We start from the raw sequence: 16,357 nt of genomic DNA on the forward strand, positions 1-16,357 counted from the left end.
ATTAGTGAATACATGTGAAACACTTAACACAATGCCTGACACACAGAACAGATAAATGTTATCTGATACAAAAAAAAAAAAAAAAAAAAGGCCATTTTCCTACCACTCAGACACAAGTATTCTTTTTTTTAATCATTTCTGTTCATTGTTTTAAATACATATATACATTTTAATCAAGTACCATTATTTTACATCCTTGTCAATTTTTTCACAATATAGGATTTCTCCCTTAGATGTGCTCACCATAGCTCTCCCATCACCAAAGCACCATAATCCACCACCATAGTTCATTTTGTGCCCAACTCCTCACCCTTACTTGCTCCCATCCCCCTTCCCTCCTGGATGCCTCAGATCCCTCTTTTAAACTCTAAAGATTTTTAATGTCTAAAATATGTAGTTGTTTTAAGAAAAAAACATTGTAGTACAAAGGCAGTCATTCAGGTAGGAAATTTGAAAGCAAAATAAATTGTAAAACTTAAAAATAAAAAGACCTTTTTATTCTCTGTATTAGTAATATTGGTTTTTGTCACTCATTCCACTTTTTTTTGGAAAGGAAGAGAATAATCACATAAATTACTGCAATCACTAATTCACAATAAGAAATTCCCTTTACATATAATATATAAAACAAAATGTTCCAAAAAGGAAACAGATGATTCATCAAATAAAATTCTTTAAAAAATTTCCTATCAACTCAAACTCACTACAAATAGCTGCAGATTTATATCTTTAATAGATGTCCATTAAAACTTGAACATTACTTGAAAAAAACTACAACTTCACTTCTCCAAAACTTTTCCTGCCTTTCTCAGTTGGCACTACCATTCTCAGGCTACAGATCTCAATTAGCACCAGTGACTGTATTTCCCATTACCATATTTACTCAATTATTAGCTCCTAGCAATTTTTCCTCCAACCTTAATATTTCTCTCTTCTCATACACATTTCTATCACTAAATAACGCTTTGTTAAAGTTAACTTTAATTTTTAACTCTCTATTGCTCCATTCAAATTCATTTAACATATCTTGACCTTACCAATTTTTACTCCACAGAGCAAAAACAACTCAGTACTTCTTCATTCTCCTTGATAAACAATACAAACTCCTGGTCTTCAAAGACTAAATTCTGGTCCCCAGTCTATATTTATGATCTTACCTCTACTGACTCTGTGAGGGAATGTCCTATTCCATGCTAACAAATTTTCTGACTTACTCCTTTGAGGTTTCCTTGCCCCTTTGTGCTTCAATTTATATGTACCACTATCAATATGTAAACTCCTAGGCTGTTCTGTGCACAAAAAATATTTCCACCTTCTATACCTCCACACCAACTCATTCTCTGACCCTTCTAACCTGATACATTTTTCTTCATAAATCTTATATCCTCGTGAAGTTACATGTGACTGATATGTCAATATTGATATTTATGTATAGACATACACATGTGTGCATATGCATTTCTTTATAGTCTGTCTTGTCTACCATAATGTAAGTTCCATGAGGACAGAGACTTTGCCTTGCTCACTATATTTCCAGTACCCAGAACAGTCTCTACATTTAGTTGGAGCTCAATACATATTTGTTAAATGAATTACTGTACTGGCTCAAATGCCTCTTCCTAACAAAAATGATTCTCCCTCTAGTGAAATCTTTTAATATTGGTAGCCTGCATTTTTCATTTAATTTATTTAAGTTTCATTTAATTTATATTAATTTTCTTTTCACTTAATTTATTTAAGTGTAGAAGGAAAAATAGATCTAATACTTTGAGATATTTATTTTTAAAAAGATAATGCATTAACTTTATCTGTTTTGGCAAAAAAAAATTAAAATATGTATGGTTAGCTAGCATCAGCAAAAAAAAAAAATCAAAGTTTGCCATCACAATGTTTGTTTTATTCCTAAAAAAACAGAAAAGTATGCACAAATAATTAAATTACCTGCTATGTCATCTACAATCTCTGTATATGTTCTTCTAGATATATCAAGAAATTCATTTATGTTAGACTTTACTGCATAGCACTTCTGAGTCCTCATGTTCAAGCATCCTTTCATGTACCTTGCATCATCATTAACTACTGTTTTAATCTTTTCAAGTATGATTCCAAACCTTAAAAAGAATATTATAGACAATAAGTAACCTATGCTATAGTTAGACAGCAAATAACATTTTCTTGAAATCACTAGTGAAAGTTATTGTGAAAATATATAATTAAGCAATGTATATAATTAAACTTAGATAAGGTAAAACTCTGACTATGCCAATTTTTAACTATTTTTGTCAGTCAAGAAAATATAAAACAACTAGAGATCACCAAGAACTATACATGCTAATAAACAGATCTCCCAAATTGAACATATTCCCATGAGGATAAAATATATCCTTGAAGAAATTATACCAAAATTCTGTCTTTTTACTCATACTATGTATTAATCACTGTGTTGGGTGCAGGAATTCAAAGGATTAACAAATTGTACTAGCCTTTGGCTGTGGCAAGGGAAACTAAACATAACTTGTGAGACAGTAGGACTAAACCTCACCATTATTAGTAATTAATTACAGTGACCATAAAAACCTTGATTCTGGAAACACCTATTATCCTAACTTGTTTTATTCTGTTCTATACTTTTTTTTTCATTTTATTTTTTATTTTATTTTTTTAAGATTTATTTTATTTATTTATACAAGCACTGGGTACAGTCAGAAGAGCGGGAGGGTGAGAGAATTCACCAGAGTCAGAGCGGAGAGCAGAGCAGGCAGACTGATGAAATACACTGCTGAGGGGAGCAGCAGGTGGCAAGAGAGGTCTGCGCACCATGTGGGACCCTCACCCGGTGGGCAGGGATCGAACTGGCGCTGCAGAGGCTGTGGACAGCTTCCCAACCCAGCGCTCAACCGCTGCGCCACTGGGGAGGCCCTATACTTTATTTTTTATGCATTTGATTATTATTAACCTCAATGTGTGACCTCATATAAGATATGAACCTTAAATCAATAAAATAATAGGTCTTAAGAAGTTTTTTGGTCAAGAATCAATTTGCCACTGCTAAAAATAATATTAAAATTAAAGTGAATTTAGATATTATTCTGTATTCACAGCTACTATTTTTTGTTACATTAGGCTCTTAATGATCTAACAAAAGAGAAGGATATGTTTTTATATCTGTCTTTCCACAGGGAATGACTAAAAAAGAAATACTAAAAGTATGTATTATTTCAATTTTTAATTTAATTCTAATAGTCCATTAACACAGATACTCAGTAAGTTATACTACTTATTGGTATTATAAGATGAGAAGCATAATTAGAACTTGAATAGTTTAAAAGTTCTCTTAACTGAGTACTTGTTCCACAGAACACAATTAGAGTACATTAAAATCAATTATGATCAGGAAGAAAGAAAATAATCTGATATTTTATTAACAAATGAAAGACAAATACCTCTGGTCTTCCAAGGAACTATAGTATGCTCTTAATAAAGGTGTATTGCAGTTCTTCAGCGCATCCTATTGTAGAATAAAGACAATTAAGGATAATAAAGGATGACATTTTTAAAACATAACATTATACATTCGTTTAATACTTTTACAATTCACCAAGTACTTTACTGCTTCATCTTCTCATTTATATATTCATATCAAATATTTTAGGCATGTAGGTAATGACAGATGTATCTTTCCCTTTGTCCAGATACAGAGCTGACAGTTAACAAGTAGCATCCATTATTATACTATTAAGACTTTTATTTTTCTTAACTGCCAACTAATTGTTAACATCTAACTACTTTGGAGGTAGGTACTCAAGCAGCTATTGTACAGTTAGGGTATATTTAATTCCATCTTTGTGATAAATACAAATTAAAGAAGTGCTTTGTACATTTACAAATAGGGCAATTTTTCCATACTTACATGGCAGAAATTGGGATTCTATTTTGTATAATGGAAAATGAGTGGTAACTATTTGAATAAACAGAAAACACAGTTAACCTGACTTCTACTTCCTATTTTAGTTTGCTAAGAAGCAATGGTAATGATAAATTTCTTTATTAGGAATAAAAAAATAGTATTTACATGCTGATTAAAAAGGAAAATTCACAAAAGCATTTAAAAAAAGACATTTAAATCCCTCCTAACTCTATTACCCTTTCAGGATAAATAGTCTAAATATTATGGCCTATTCCCTGTTGCTTCTTCAAACCAAAAATTTTCTATCATTGCATGTTTCTTTTCTTCTCCACTTAACATTACATCATAAGCATCAGAAACTTCATAATAGTAAAAACTTTTTAATAATTCATAATATTCTATCCTGTGGAAAACAAATAGTCTCTTCTCCTGATTATTGGAGTTTTATGTTAGTTGTAATTTCTCACAAATATAAATAATGCTGCAATGACCACCACTGGGTATAAATCATAATCATCAATTCTTAATAATTCTTTTAGACAGTATTATGGAACCAAAAGATGCATGCTGTTAAAGATTTTTTTTTAAAGATTTATTTATTTATACAAGCACTGGGTACAGTCAGAAGCGCAGGAGGGTGAGAGAATTCGCCAGGGCCAGAGCGGGGAGCAGAGCAGGCAGAGGGACCGAAGCACACTGCTGAGGGGAGCAGTTGTCAGCAGGAGAGGTCTGCGGCAGGAGAGGTCTGCGTGCCATGTGGGACCCTCCTCTGGTGGCCAGGGAGCAGCTGGGGATCGAAGCGGCGCTGCAGAGGCTGTGGGCAGCTTCGCAACCCAGCGCTCAACCACCGCGCCACCGGGGAGGCCCCCTGTTAAAGATTCTTTTAAAGTACATTAAATTTGTAATCCGACCAGCTGCTTGTGAAGTTGCTTGTTTTACTTTTCTCTCATTAACAGTAAGTTGCATCTATTAAGAAAAAAGCTTTTCTTCTTTGATAGATAAGAACCATGGTTTTAATTTGCATGTCTCTAATCGTCAGATTGAACTTTTTGATTCTACTCATTAACCACTGTGATTTCAGATTTTTGGTCATTTTCCGTATTTTCATTAGCAAATTTTCTAATGAAATTGCATGAGTTTTATGATGACAAATATTAACATTTTGTCTTCCTTTATTATAAATTTTTCCTAATTTTGTCTTTTGCTTTGCCTTTGATATTTCACAGCAAAACCCCCCAGTTTGGGGGCATCCCTGGTGGTGCAAGGAATTAAGCACTGCACTAAAAAGCAATCTGCAGCCTCTGTAGCATGAGTTCAATCCCCGACCAGGGAGCAGCTCACATGGCGAGGCAGACCTCTCCTGTCTCGCCCACTGCTCCCCTCAGCAGTGTATTTCAGTCACTCTGCCTGTTCTGTTCCCCACTCTGTCTCTGGTGAATCCTCTCACCTCTCCCCCCCTGCATCTCTGGCCTCTACCCCAGCTCTTGTATGCATAAATAAATAAATCTTTTTTAAAAAAAACAGTTTTGGGGAGTTACTTTTCATACTTCTTTCATTCTAAGAAAGATGATGACACTTTTAAAATCTTTTACCAAATTGTTTTCATTATATATGTTAGAATGAACTATATCACAAAATTCTTCCACATTTTTCATTATTTTTTTCTTTTAAAAGAGCTGTTCTGTCACTTTAATTTAAAACACTGTTTTAGACAGTGTATTATTTAAAAATATTAATGAAAAAATAATTTTGTAAGTATCAGAGTAACAATTACTTCAGATAACAGTCATCAATAAATACCAAAATCAGTGGATGAAAGTTTGATGACCAAAAGATATTTACACAGTCTCTAAGTATCTCGCCACAGATTACTTATAACTTACCATGACAAAAACTGATCAAAGTTATTAGTCAAAAATGAAGAAATCAGGGCCTACCCTGGTGGCACAGTGGTTGAGCGCTAGGTTGCGAGGCTCCCCGCAGCCTCTGCAGCGCCAGTTCAATCCCCGGCCACCGGCTACGGTCCCACAAAAAAAAAAAAAAATCATATCATGTGGCTCCTGATATATTGGTGTGAGAAAAATATGACATTGTAATAGAGAATTACTATCAAATGTGCACAAGTTGTATTTAATCATGAGGAAACAATCACACAAGGAGAGAAACAGTCTATAAAACAACTGACCCTTACTCTTCAAAATTTCAATATTCTGAAAGTCAAAGAAAAACTGAGAAACTTATCCGTTTAAAGGAGTACAGAGAAATGTGATAATACATACAATTCATGGTCCTACAACTTGTCCAGTCCTAGACTGGACTCTGTACCAGAAAAAAAGAATTCCATAAACAACATTATTAGGACAATTAGAAATTTCTGACAATTGACTAATGGGAAATACATTACACAATAGTATTATATAAGATGTCCTAAACTGAATAATCATATTGCAGCTATATAAGAGAACATCCTTATTTTTAGGAGATACATATTTTAGCAGTAGGCATGACTTATTCTCAAATGGATCACTAACAGTAATAATAAGGATAATACTATGTGTGTATGCTGTGTGGGTAAAGGGATAGAATATAGGAATTCATTATATTACCCTTGCAACTTCTTTCACGTTTGTAATTTTTTCAAAACAAAGTTAAAAAAACTGATGCTAGACATGTTTTTGCACAATATAGACACATTTAAATTACCTTTAAAGGATCCACAAGTTCCAATGTATGTTTTAGGTATATTAAATTTGTTATCTTTGATTCAGCTGCATTAACCTATTAAGATAAAAATCCAAATTTGGACACTTTAAGTATTTAATATAAGAATTGGTTTTTCTCTCAAACATTCTTTGGTTTGTTTTCTTCTCGAGCATCCTAAACTGATCATATTCCACATATTTTAATGTCAATCTACTCAGGATGCCAGTCTACATAATAGTTAGAAATTACTAACCCATTATTACAAGCTTAGGGCACTAGTCTCCTCAAAGTTGATAATAGGGAGAGTTTATTTTATTTTATTGTAACTAAGTTTCATTCCTTTTTTAGTGCTTCAGGCCAGTTAAATCTACAATAGTGATAAGAGATAAAGGTCAATCCTGAGCAACACCAAGAGACTAAGATTAATTGTAAAAGACACAAAGAGCAACTGCAGATAAGTATTTGAAGAGCTAAATCAAAACCTCCCAGTTAAAGAACACAAATAGCCCTCATTGGATGCTGTTTGTGCAATTTTTATAATTTTAATGGTCCAAATTAACTATAGTACTTCCAATAAAAATCAACATTGTAAATTTTATAAAATATATTTGTATCAATTAAATTGTACCACCTCTGAAGCAAAGCACTGGTACCAAATCTAAGGAAATGAAGAATATTCTCATGTATATGGACTTATTTACCAAAATAGACATGAAGAGTTAAGATATTACAATTATAAAGCACTTGAAATGAAGTTTTTTATTTTTTTGAAGCCTCCTGATATATCCTCATCGCACAATATCTGGACTATTCTGTGATCAAATAGGTCAATTTAGAAGAGATACAAAAATTAATATTGTTAGCCCCAAAACAAATTACCTCATGCTCTCACTTAATGGGTCACTGAAACAAACTGGAATATTAAAAACTAATTTACCAACCAGAAGACAAGTATCATCACTGTTACTAAAGAACATCACCCCAGAATTTCCAAACTACTCCTGAAGACCAAGAAGGAAGGAATAACTCTATCAAGTATCAAGTTTAAATGAAGTTAGAATAACTAAAATAATTAAGAAACTCTGCTATGGACAGAGAGATCAACGAACAGAATAGAGAGTCTAGAAAAAGGTCCAATCAAATCCAGGCACTTGATTTATGACAATGTGTGACTTCAAAGTAGTAGGGAAAGAATAATATTTTCCATAAACAGTAACATAACATTATGAGGAAAAGTGAAATATAGTCCCTTCTACATATCACATATAAAAATAAATTCCAATGAACTGTAGCTCTAAATATAAAAAGTAAAATATAAAAAAGTAAAAAATATAAAAAATAGATCTAAATATAAAAAAGTTAAAAAAGTAAATATAAAAAATAAAATATATAAAGCATCTAGAATATAACAAAGAATATTTTCATATTCTTGGGGATATTCTAACCAACTTACAAAAATTTTAAATTGATTATCTGTTATCCACTAATCACAAGACCAAATCAATAGCCAAAGTTGTTTACATCTTCCCCATGATCTGGCTTTTGCAGGCACAGAAAAATCATATTACAATACTTCCAATCCAAACTCCAACATTTGTGTTTTGATTGTCTACTGAGTAGAGGGCATTTCCACCAGCAACTCCCTTGTACTGTAGTAAGAAAGACTTCTGCATTGTTTTCCCCACATGAATTGCTCCTTCCTCTCAGTAACTATAAATAATAATAACTCTTTTAATGGCATCAGTATATCAAGACATTGAGGTAAAGACTTTTCTTTTTTAAAGACTTATTTATTTTAGTTTTACATTTAAGAGCAGGGGGATGTAGGGCAGAAATGCAGGGGGTGAGAGGATTCATTAGAGACAGAGTAGGGAGAAGAACAGACAGATTTACTGCAATACACTGCTAAAGGGAACAGAGGGCAAGACAGGAGAGGTGAGAGGTCTGCTGTGCCATATGAGGGTTAGCTCCCTGGCTGGGGGTGGAACTCAGGCCATAGGGGTGATAGTGCTGTAACTTAACCAGGGACGGTAAGTCACCTCCTAGGCCACTAGGCCACCAGGAAGGTCCTTGGGGTAAAGACTTCTTAAGTAGGATGCAACAAACACTGAGTTTACTATGTTTAAAATAAGAACTTTTATTCATCAAAAGCCACCATTGACCCAGTATATGTTCTCCAAAAGCCAACTTTGAATGTGTGGTAAAATAGTTTACTTGAAGAGTAATTCAGGAAGCACAACCAAGGAAATGAGGAAGTAATAAGGGAAGAAGGCAGCAATCCAGGATGCGCCAGTGGTCCAGTTACCACTGTGACTAAATCCTGTGGCAGACCTCTAGGGGGTGGTATAAACTATCTCCAGAGGTAACTCCAAGGTCAGGAAAATGAAGTATTTATTTCCTAACTACTATTCAATGTTAGTTAAGGCCTATTAACAAGGCAACAATTCCTAATTACCCTCTAGTCTCTCCTGAGGTGAGAGATGGTCCTCGGGCAGTGTTTCCGCTGCTTGCAAGTAAGAAGCCTTCCTCCTACCAGAAAAAGAATATCAGAGGTATATGGACATCACCTCCACAATACTGAGTGCAAAAGTCAAGCAAAAAAGGAGGAAAAGCTATTTTCAGCACAGAGGCCAACCCAGGGGCTCATACTAAAAGAAATTCTATAAATCAAAAAAGATAGCAGGGGAAAAAACTGGTATTAAGGTAAATAATGTCAACTTCTAAAACATGCCACCACTGCCTCCATCACCACCAATCTCAAAGGCTGGAAATGATTATTTTGTATTTGTTCACACAAAGTCCAAAGTGGTTCTGATTTTAGTAGAAGGACAACCTTTCACACTCATTCAGAGACCCAGGTTCCTTCTACTCGGTGGCTTTATCGTTCCTCTCCCACATCCTCTGCACCTATCTAGAATGGGGCAGGAAGAGAGGTCTGAGGTGGCTTATCACTTCTACTCACAATCCACTGGACATAACTCAGTCACTTCTTTTAGATGGGAGTTTGAGAAACATAATTTAGTTATATAGGAAACAGATTTTTCAGAACATGTGGCAGTCCTGCTAGACGAGGTGGGGGGCTGCTGAAGGTTGAAGTCTGATAAAGAAGGAGAAGTTACAGAAAAATTTCTCAGAGCATGAAAAAACAAATGGATAAGGAAAATACAGAATGATTCCTGAGTAGCCTTATGGACCCTTGGGATACATGAGAGTGAAAGCTGGCAGTTTTTAGGGAGGAGGAAGGAAGGATGATCTGATTGACAATAAGGAACAAGAAGGATCTCAACTCTAAATTCCATCCACAGTAGGAGGAATATGAGAAGGAAAACAACCACCCCTTAAGAGGTCTGTAACACAGCCAAGTCATAAGTTTCTGTTGGAGGAAGATGACAAAGAAAAAAGGAGGTTTTGCTGATAACTAACCTTGAGTGCCAGAGGGAAAAGTAAAAGGGTGTCATGGATGGACAGGGGTGAAATAAAGACAGAAAAGCTGATATAGAGAACTATAGAACAGAATCCCAAAATGAGGCACGCTTTGTGAGTACTAAACTTCTTGTGGATAGGACAGGATCAAGAGGAAATTACTCCTGATGGCTCAAAAACAATAGTGGTCCATATGAACATGGTTCACACAAACACTGAAAGCAAAAACTGGGAGGCAGACCTTGAAAGAAGCAAGTAAAATTCCAGGACTCCAACTCTTGCTGAAAGAAGCATCAAGTTTTGTAAAGAAATGATCTTATTCAGAGGACACATGAGCAATCACTCTTGCAAGTGGTGTAGAACATCTTTATCTCTTGCAGTCTCACCAGAGTCTGTGAAGCAGTGGTTCTTAATTAGGGAAAACTTTGCCTCTTTGGGGGACATTTAGCATTTTTGTTGCTACAAATGGGGGCAATGTATTGATATCCAGTGGACAGAAGTCAGAAATGCTGCTAATCATCCCACAATGCATAACTGCAAAATACTTAATCAGCCCCAAATGTTAATTAGTGCCAAGGTTGAGAAATCCTGCTTTAGTGTCTTACAGACATTCTCATAATCTCTTAAATCCCTATTTGTCTTTGTTTCCCTCTTCAATCTCCCTTACCCTTACCAGCGTTAAAAAAAACAAGCTATCAAGAATCCTGCATTGCATGAGACTAAATGCTGCCAATACCACATTAGCAGGGAAGCAGATCCTTGCTTGACTGGGTACTTTATAAGAGTGTACAGCCCTGCTCTGGTGAATTCTCTCACCCTCCTGCGCTTCTGACTGTATCCAGTGCTTGTATAAATAAATAAATAAATAAATAAATAAATAAATAAATAAATAAATAAATAAATAAATAAATAAATAAAGCTTAAAAAAAAAAAGAGTGTACAGCCCTGGATAACACCTTAACTGCAGCTTGTGAGAACCTAAGCAGAGACCCAAGTTAAGATATACATAGATTCCTGACCCATAGCAACTGTAAGACAATAAATATGTATAGTTTAAAGATGTGACATACTATGTGTAGTTTTAAGACGATAGTTATGGCCATTTGTTTAAAAAAATGGAATATCAATACAGTATATCTCTTTACAGTTTGCTTCTTCAAAGTCAGCAAGAGAGTCTCTCCATGGAGAATGGGAGACAATTTTCTATTGGCCTTGTGCATTTCTGCCCATCTTATAAGTAGAAGCACAGTCTGCAGAGTCCTTTAAAGGATTTTGTACAATGAATTATAGCTTTGAAAGATATAATGCTTCCTTCCAGAGCAAAGGGAAAGTCTGCTTGTAGTCTTGGAAGATAAAGATGGCATCTCCCTCCAGAACAGCAGACAAGCATGTTATTATCTATTATACAATACTCAGGATCCTTAAACTAGGCAACTCTCTCCTGCACTGCATGTGTGGATGTCACCTAGTCCTCTTCACATTGCATTGTGAGAAACTGAGCTTGGAGAGTCGGGGAAAAGAAAATGCTGATACTCTGGCTACTGCAATTGTTGTAAGTACCAAAGTGCTTTCTCTCTGACCAGGAATCTCATGTCTCCTGTCAATATCTATGAAACTATGGCAAACTAGCTTATCAGCTTACAAATGGTATAGAATATCAGATCTCCTACAGTGCTCAATAATACTATGCTATAATTCTTCATTGTTTTACCCATCTCACATTGGCTTAGAAGTTCCTTCTGATTAGAGATTTACTTCTAGTTGTATTCCTAGCACTTCTCACAATGCTTGATAAAATAAATCACTTGGTGAATGAATGAAAGAAGCCATGTATACTGTAGATCTGTTTATGGCAGTCTGATAGCAACTGGAAAAAATTCAGAACATTCTTAATGAAATATATTAAATAGCAATGTTATAATATTGTTAAAAAATAAAAAGACATTTTGGTTAATTAAAATATGAAATTTAAGCTTTACTCTTAGTGAACATTTATGACTAGGAAATAGGCATTTTCTAAAATCAGTATTCTTAAGGGGAAAATATAAAAACTCCTCTTAGGCAAACAATTCCATACTAGACATTTTCAGAAAACATTCAGCTCATTCAGGAGTTTAAGCTAATCATCATTCAGCCAACAGAACATTTAGTGCATTCACAAGTTTTAGCAAATCATGCAATTTAACCAGCACAAGTCTAAACTAATTTAGTAAATATTGTGTTTAATTAAGAGATATATGCTTATATTAAATGAAGAAAGTGTCTCATTTAAAATATAGCTCCAGATGGTTAAGAAAACAGCAACTGAGAAACAGTATAAGGAACACTGGAATTTATGAATCATGTATGAAGTCAATATACTGCTTAAGTTCCTTAAAACTTAGTAAATCTTGTCTGAAAAATATTTTAAAAGTCTCTACAAAAGACAGATGGGCTGGTTACAAAAAAAAAAAAAAAAAAATTGCAGCTATGAGCGCTCCTCTCCAAACTAAAAAGGATGGAGAATAACACTGGCCAATAAACACCTTAGAGAGCTAGTTACAAACTGCCTTTTCTGGACAAGTAAAGATGATTTCAAGATTCTCTGCTTATATATAATTACATTAAACCTAGTCCAGAGGACTTTTCTAAAATCTGACCATCAATTTAACTCTCACAGCTGACTAGTTAATCACAGAAATTTCTCAGTGACTTAGTGGACTGAACTGATAGTCCCTTCTTAAAATAACCAGAAATGGTCTAATGTAAAAATATAGAGTAATAATCCCTACAGTTAATAACACTAAAATATGAAGCTGGAGTCTGTATACTATACATAATACAATTTGACAACAAAGAGACTTCTCTCAGATATAACCTGATTACCTCTTTCCTATAATAAAATAAAGCCTTTTCTCATATACTGTTAAAGCATGAGTTTGACTCCCTGAAAAGATATAAGGTCTAAACACTGATTACCTCAAAATGTGATCTTATTTGGAAAGGGTTATTGCAGAGACAATTAGTTAAGATGATGTATACTGTAGTAGGGTGGGTTAATTTCATATGACTGTTGTCTAAAGGACAGCCATGTGAAGACACAGTTATACACAGGGAGAACGCCATGTGACAAGGAAGAGAGTGAAATTATATAGCAGCAAGTTTATGAACACTAAGGATTAACAACAAACCATCAAAAGCTAGAAAAAGTCAAGAAAGGAGTCTCCGGGCCTCCCCGGTGGCACAACAGTTGAGCGCTGAGCTGCGAAGCTGCCTGCAGCCTCTGCAGTGCCGGTTCGATCCCTGGCCTCCAGCGAGGATCCCACATGGTGCGCAGACCTCTCCTGCCATGCCTGCTGCTCCCCTCAGCAGTGTACTTCATCAGTCTGCCTGTTCTTCTCCCGGCTCTGGCTCTGGTGAATTCTCTTACCCTCCCGTGCTTCCGACTGTACCCAGTGCTTGTATAAATAAATAAATCTTAAAAAAAAAAAAAAAAGAAGAAGAAAGAAGTCTCCTACAGTTTTCAAAAGGACTATGACCCTGGATTTCCCATTTCTAGCTTCCAGAACTGTGGCAATAAATTTCTTTTGTTTATAGTCACACTGTGTATAGTATTTTGCTTCAGCTGTCCTAGGAAACCAGTACACATACTAATTATTTGAAGAGAGTAGCCATTTCCTGTACCTATATAAATTGCATTTGTCTGTATAGAACACATAATTCTGTAAGTAAAATGGTTTAAAATATTTTCTATTCATTCAATAATATTTTAAGTAGTAGCATTTGACAAAAGATCATAAGACTAACCGTAATTCTTTGTGTTCATATTCATAATTGATTACAAATTTGATTATATTTGATGATTATATTTGTGTTTATATTCATAATTATTCATTTTGTAGTTTCTGATAGTCCTAAAACACTGTCTCCAAAACACTAAACACTGCTAAACAAATACAAATGAAAAAAGGTTAACGACACACACTAACCTGACATATACAAAAGTGAAGAACCCTCCAGAAATAATTTTATTTTAGTATAAATGCTTATTAATTACATAGAGCAAATAGCAATTTTACAGTGAAGAAGTCTGGTGAATACTGCCTCATGTAAATGAAGCAAACATCATCATAATGGGAAAAATAAACTGTGAGTCATCTGATAAGATGGAATGAGAACATGACCTCACCTCTGTGCTATTCTTGCAAAAGATACGTTACTTGAATCTAATAATGAGGTAACATCAGACAAAATCAAATTGAGGGAAAAAGCACATCTGCAATTTTCAAGTATCAAGGTCATAACTGACTAAATAAACATAAAATAAAGGTGATACTTGATTCTTACCTGAATCCTTTCACTATAAAGGACACTATTGACAAAACTGACAAAACTTGAATGGAGTCTGAGAATTAAATGATATTAATCTATTATTGTTAATTTCCTTACTTTAAAGGTTTGTTGTGGTTAAATAGGAGAACATCCTTGTTTGTAAGTAATACTAATGTATTTCAGTGAGACAGGCGCACCATGTCAACGACTTAACTCTTAAAAGTAAAACATCTCAGATATGCAGTCTCACTCAAAAAATTACTAGAGAAATGTGCTCCACAAAAAGGAGAGTGTCAATAACAAAAACAAAGAGAAACCCCACCAACTGGGAGAACATTTTTGCACCCAACACTAATGATAAAGGACTGATCACAAAAATCTGCAAAGAGCTGATGAGACTCAACAACAACAAAGAAAATAATCCAGTCAAAAAATGGGCAGAAGAGCTTAAAAGAAACTTCTCTGAAGAGGAAATGCAAATGGCCAACAGGCATATGAAAAAATGTTCAACATCACTTGTCATCAGGGAACTGCAAATCAAAACTACCATGAGATACCATCTTACACCAGTGAGAATGGCACATATTAAAAAAACTAGCAACAACAAATGTTGGCGAGGGTGTGGAGAAAAAGGAACTCTTCTGCACTGTTGGTGGGAGTGCAAACTGGTCCAACCACTGTGGAAAGCTGTATGGAGATTTCTGGACCTACTAAACATAGAGCTTCCATATGATCCAGCAATTCCACTCCTAGGTATTTACCCAAAGGACACAGAAACATCAATTCCAAAGAACACCTGCACCCCTATGTTTATAGCAGCACTGTTTACAATAGCTAAGCTTTGGAAACAACCCAAATGCCCAAAAGTAGATGACTGGATCAAGAAGATGTGGTACATATATACCATGGAATATTACTCAGCATTCAAAAAAGATAAACACATGCAATTTGCAGCAACATGGATGGCGCTGGAAGGGATCATGCTCAGCGAAATAAGCCAAAAAGAAAAAGAAAAATACCGGATGGTCTCACTCATAGCAGGAATCTAGAAAACTTAAATAAGGGACCAGGAAAATGAATAACTATAAGAAAGTGAAAATCAAAATCAACAAAAAACTATGAACCAGAGACACTTTTAGGGGGGCGGGGGTGGGAGGGGAGGGATTGGGGTCAGAATGGGGGGCTGCAATTGTATGGGGAATATAACAATAAAATTTATTAAAAAAAAATAAATAAATAAAATAAAATGAAAAAAAAAAAAAAAAAAAAAGGAGAGTGTCAGCCAAAAGAAAGACATGGGACACAAAACACAGGAGATCCAACACAGGAGAAACAACTATGATAAACCTGGGATCGTAGCTGTATACTAGAGAACTGGGGGCACAAATCCAGATTGGAACAAATCAAGAACCTATGGGAGAGATCTCTTTCAAGAGGCTGAAACTAACTGAATAAATCTAAGATGAATGAATATACTAAAAGGATATTAGAAAGATTTATGCTTAAATTAGTCAAATATACACTTAACCAAAAAGAAAATCAGTTATTAATTCTGGGGGAGAAATACAAAAAGTTGTGTAGATTCAATAGCATGAATTGCCTTAATTTTGATGCAATTAAAGTTATCACCATACTGGCTGATGGAAGGTGGGGACATGTCCATGTTTAATGTTCATGGGAAAAAAGGATAGGAAAAAAAAGTATATACTCATCCTTCTTGTAGGGAATTAACGTGTAAAAAGGATAGCTTCAAGAAATAAAAAGACAATCCAAAGAATGGTAGAAATATCTGTAAATCATGTATTCAGTAAGAGACTTATATCCAGGAAAAATGAAAACATCATGTACAAACTCAATAAAAATGGCAAAGGAATGAATAAACATTTCTCCAAGGAAACTATACAAATGGTTGATATGTAAATGAAAAGAAGCACACCATCTTTAGTCATCAGGGAAATATAAACAAAAACCATGGTATACCACTTCACGCCCACTAAGATGGCTAGAATCAAA

At 34.7% G+C, this 16,357-nt stretch overlaps 1 protein-coding gene across 4 annotated transcripts in view; it reads right to left on the reverse strand.

Moving 5' to 3' along the window:
• Positions 1 to 16,357, reverse strand: part of MSH4 (mutS homolog 4) — an 82,494-nt gene that overhangs the window by 34,685 nt on the left and 31,452 nt on the right. For 3 of the 4 annotated variants that reach the window (XR_005123019.2, XM_037500030.2, XM_037500028.2), the window contains 3 exons: positions 6,611 to 6,685; positions 3,444 to 3,508; positions 1,942 to 2,111 (listed from right to left, as the gene is read on the reverse strand). Coding sequence is in view for 3 of the 4 variants with exons in the window: in XM_037500030.2 (XP_037355927.1) it covers positions 1,942 to 2,111; positions 3,444 to 3,508; positions 6,611 to 6,685 (310 nt within the window). In the remaining variant the exon portion in view is untranslated. The remainder of the gene's footprint in view (positions 1 to 1,941; positions 2,112 to 3,443; positions 3,509 to 6,610; positions 6,686 to 16,357) is intronic. The other variant, XM_037500029.2, reaches the window with a different exon arrangement.

The sequence above is a fragment of the Talpa occidentalis genome, unplaced genomic scaffold (assembly GCF_014898055.3).
Source record: "Talpa occidentalis isolate TD23 unplaced genomic scaffold, MPIMG_talOcc4v2.1 talOcc4.9, whole genome shotgun sequence".
Taxonomy (NCBI): domain Eukaryota; kingdom Metazoa; phylum Chordata; class Mammalia; order Eulipotyphla; family Talpidae; genus Talpa; species Talpa occidentalis.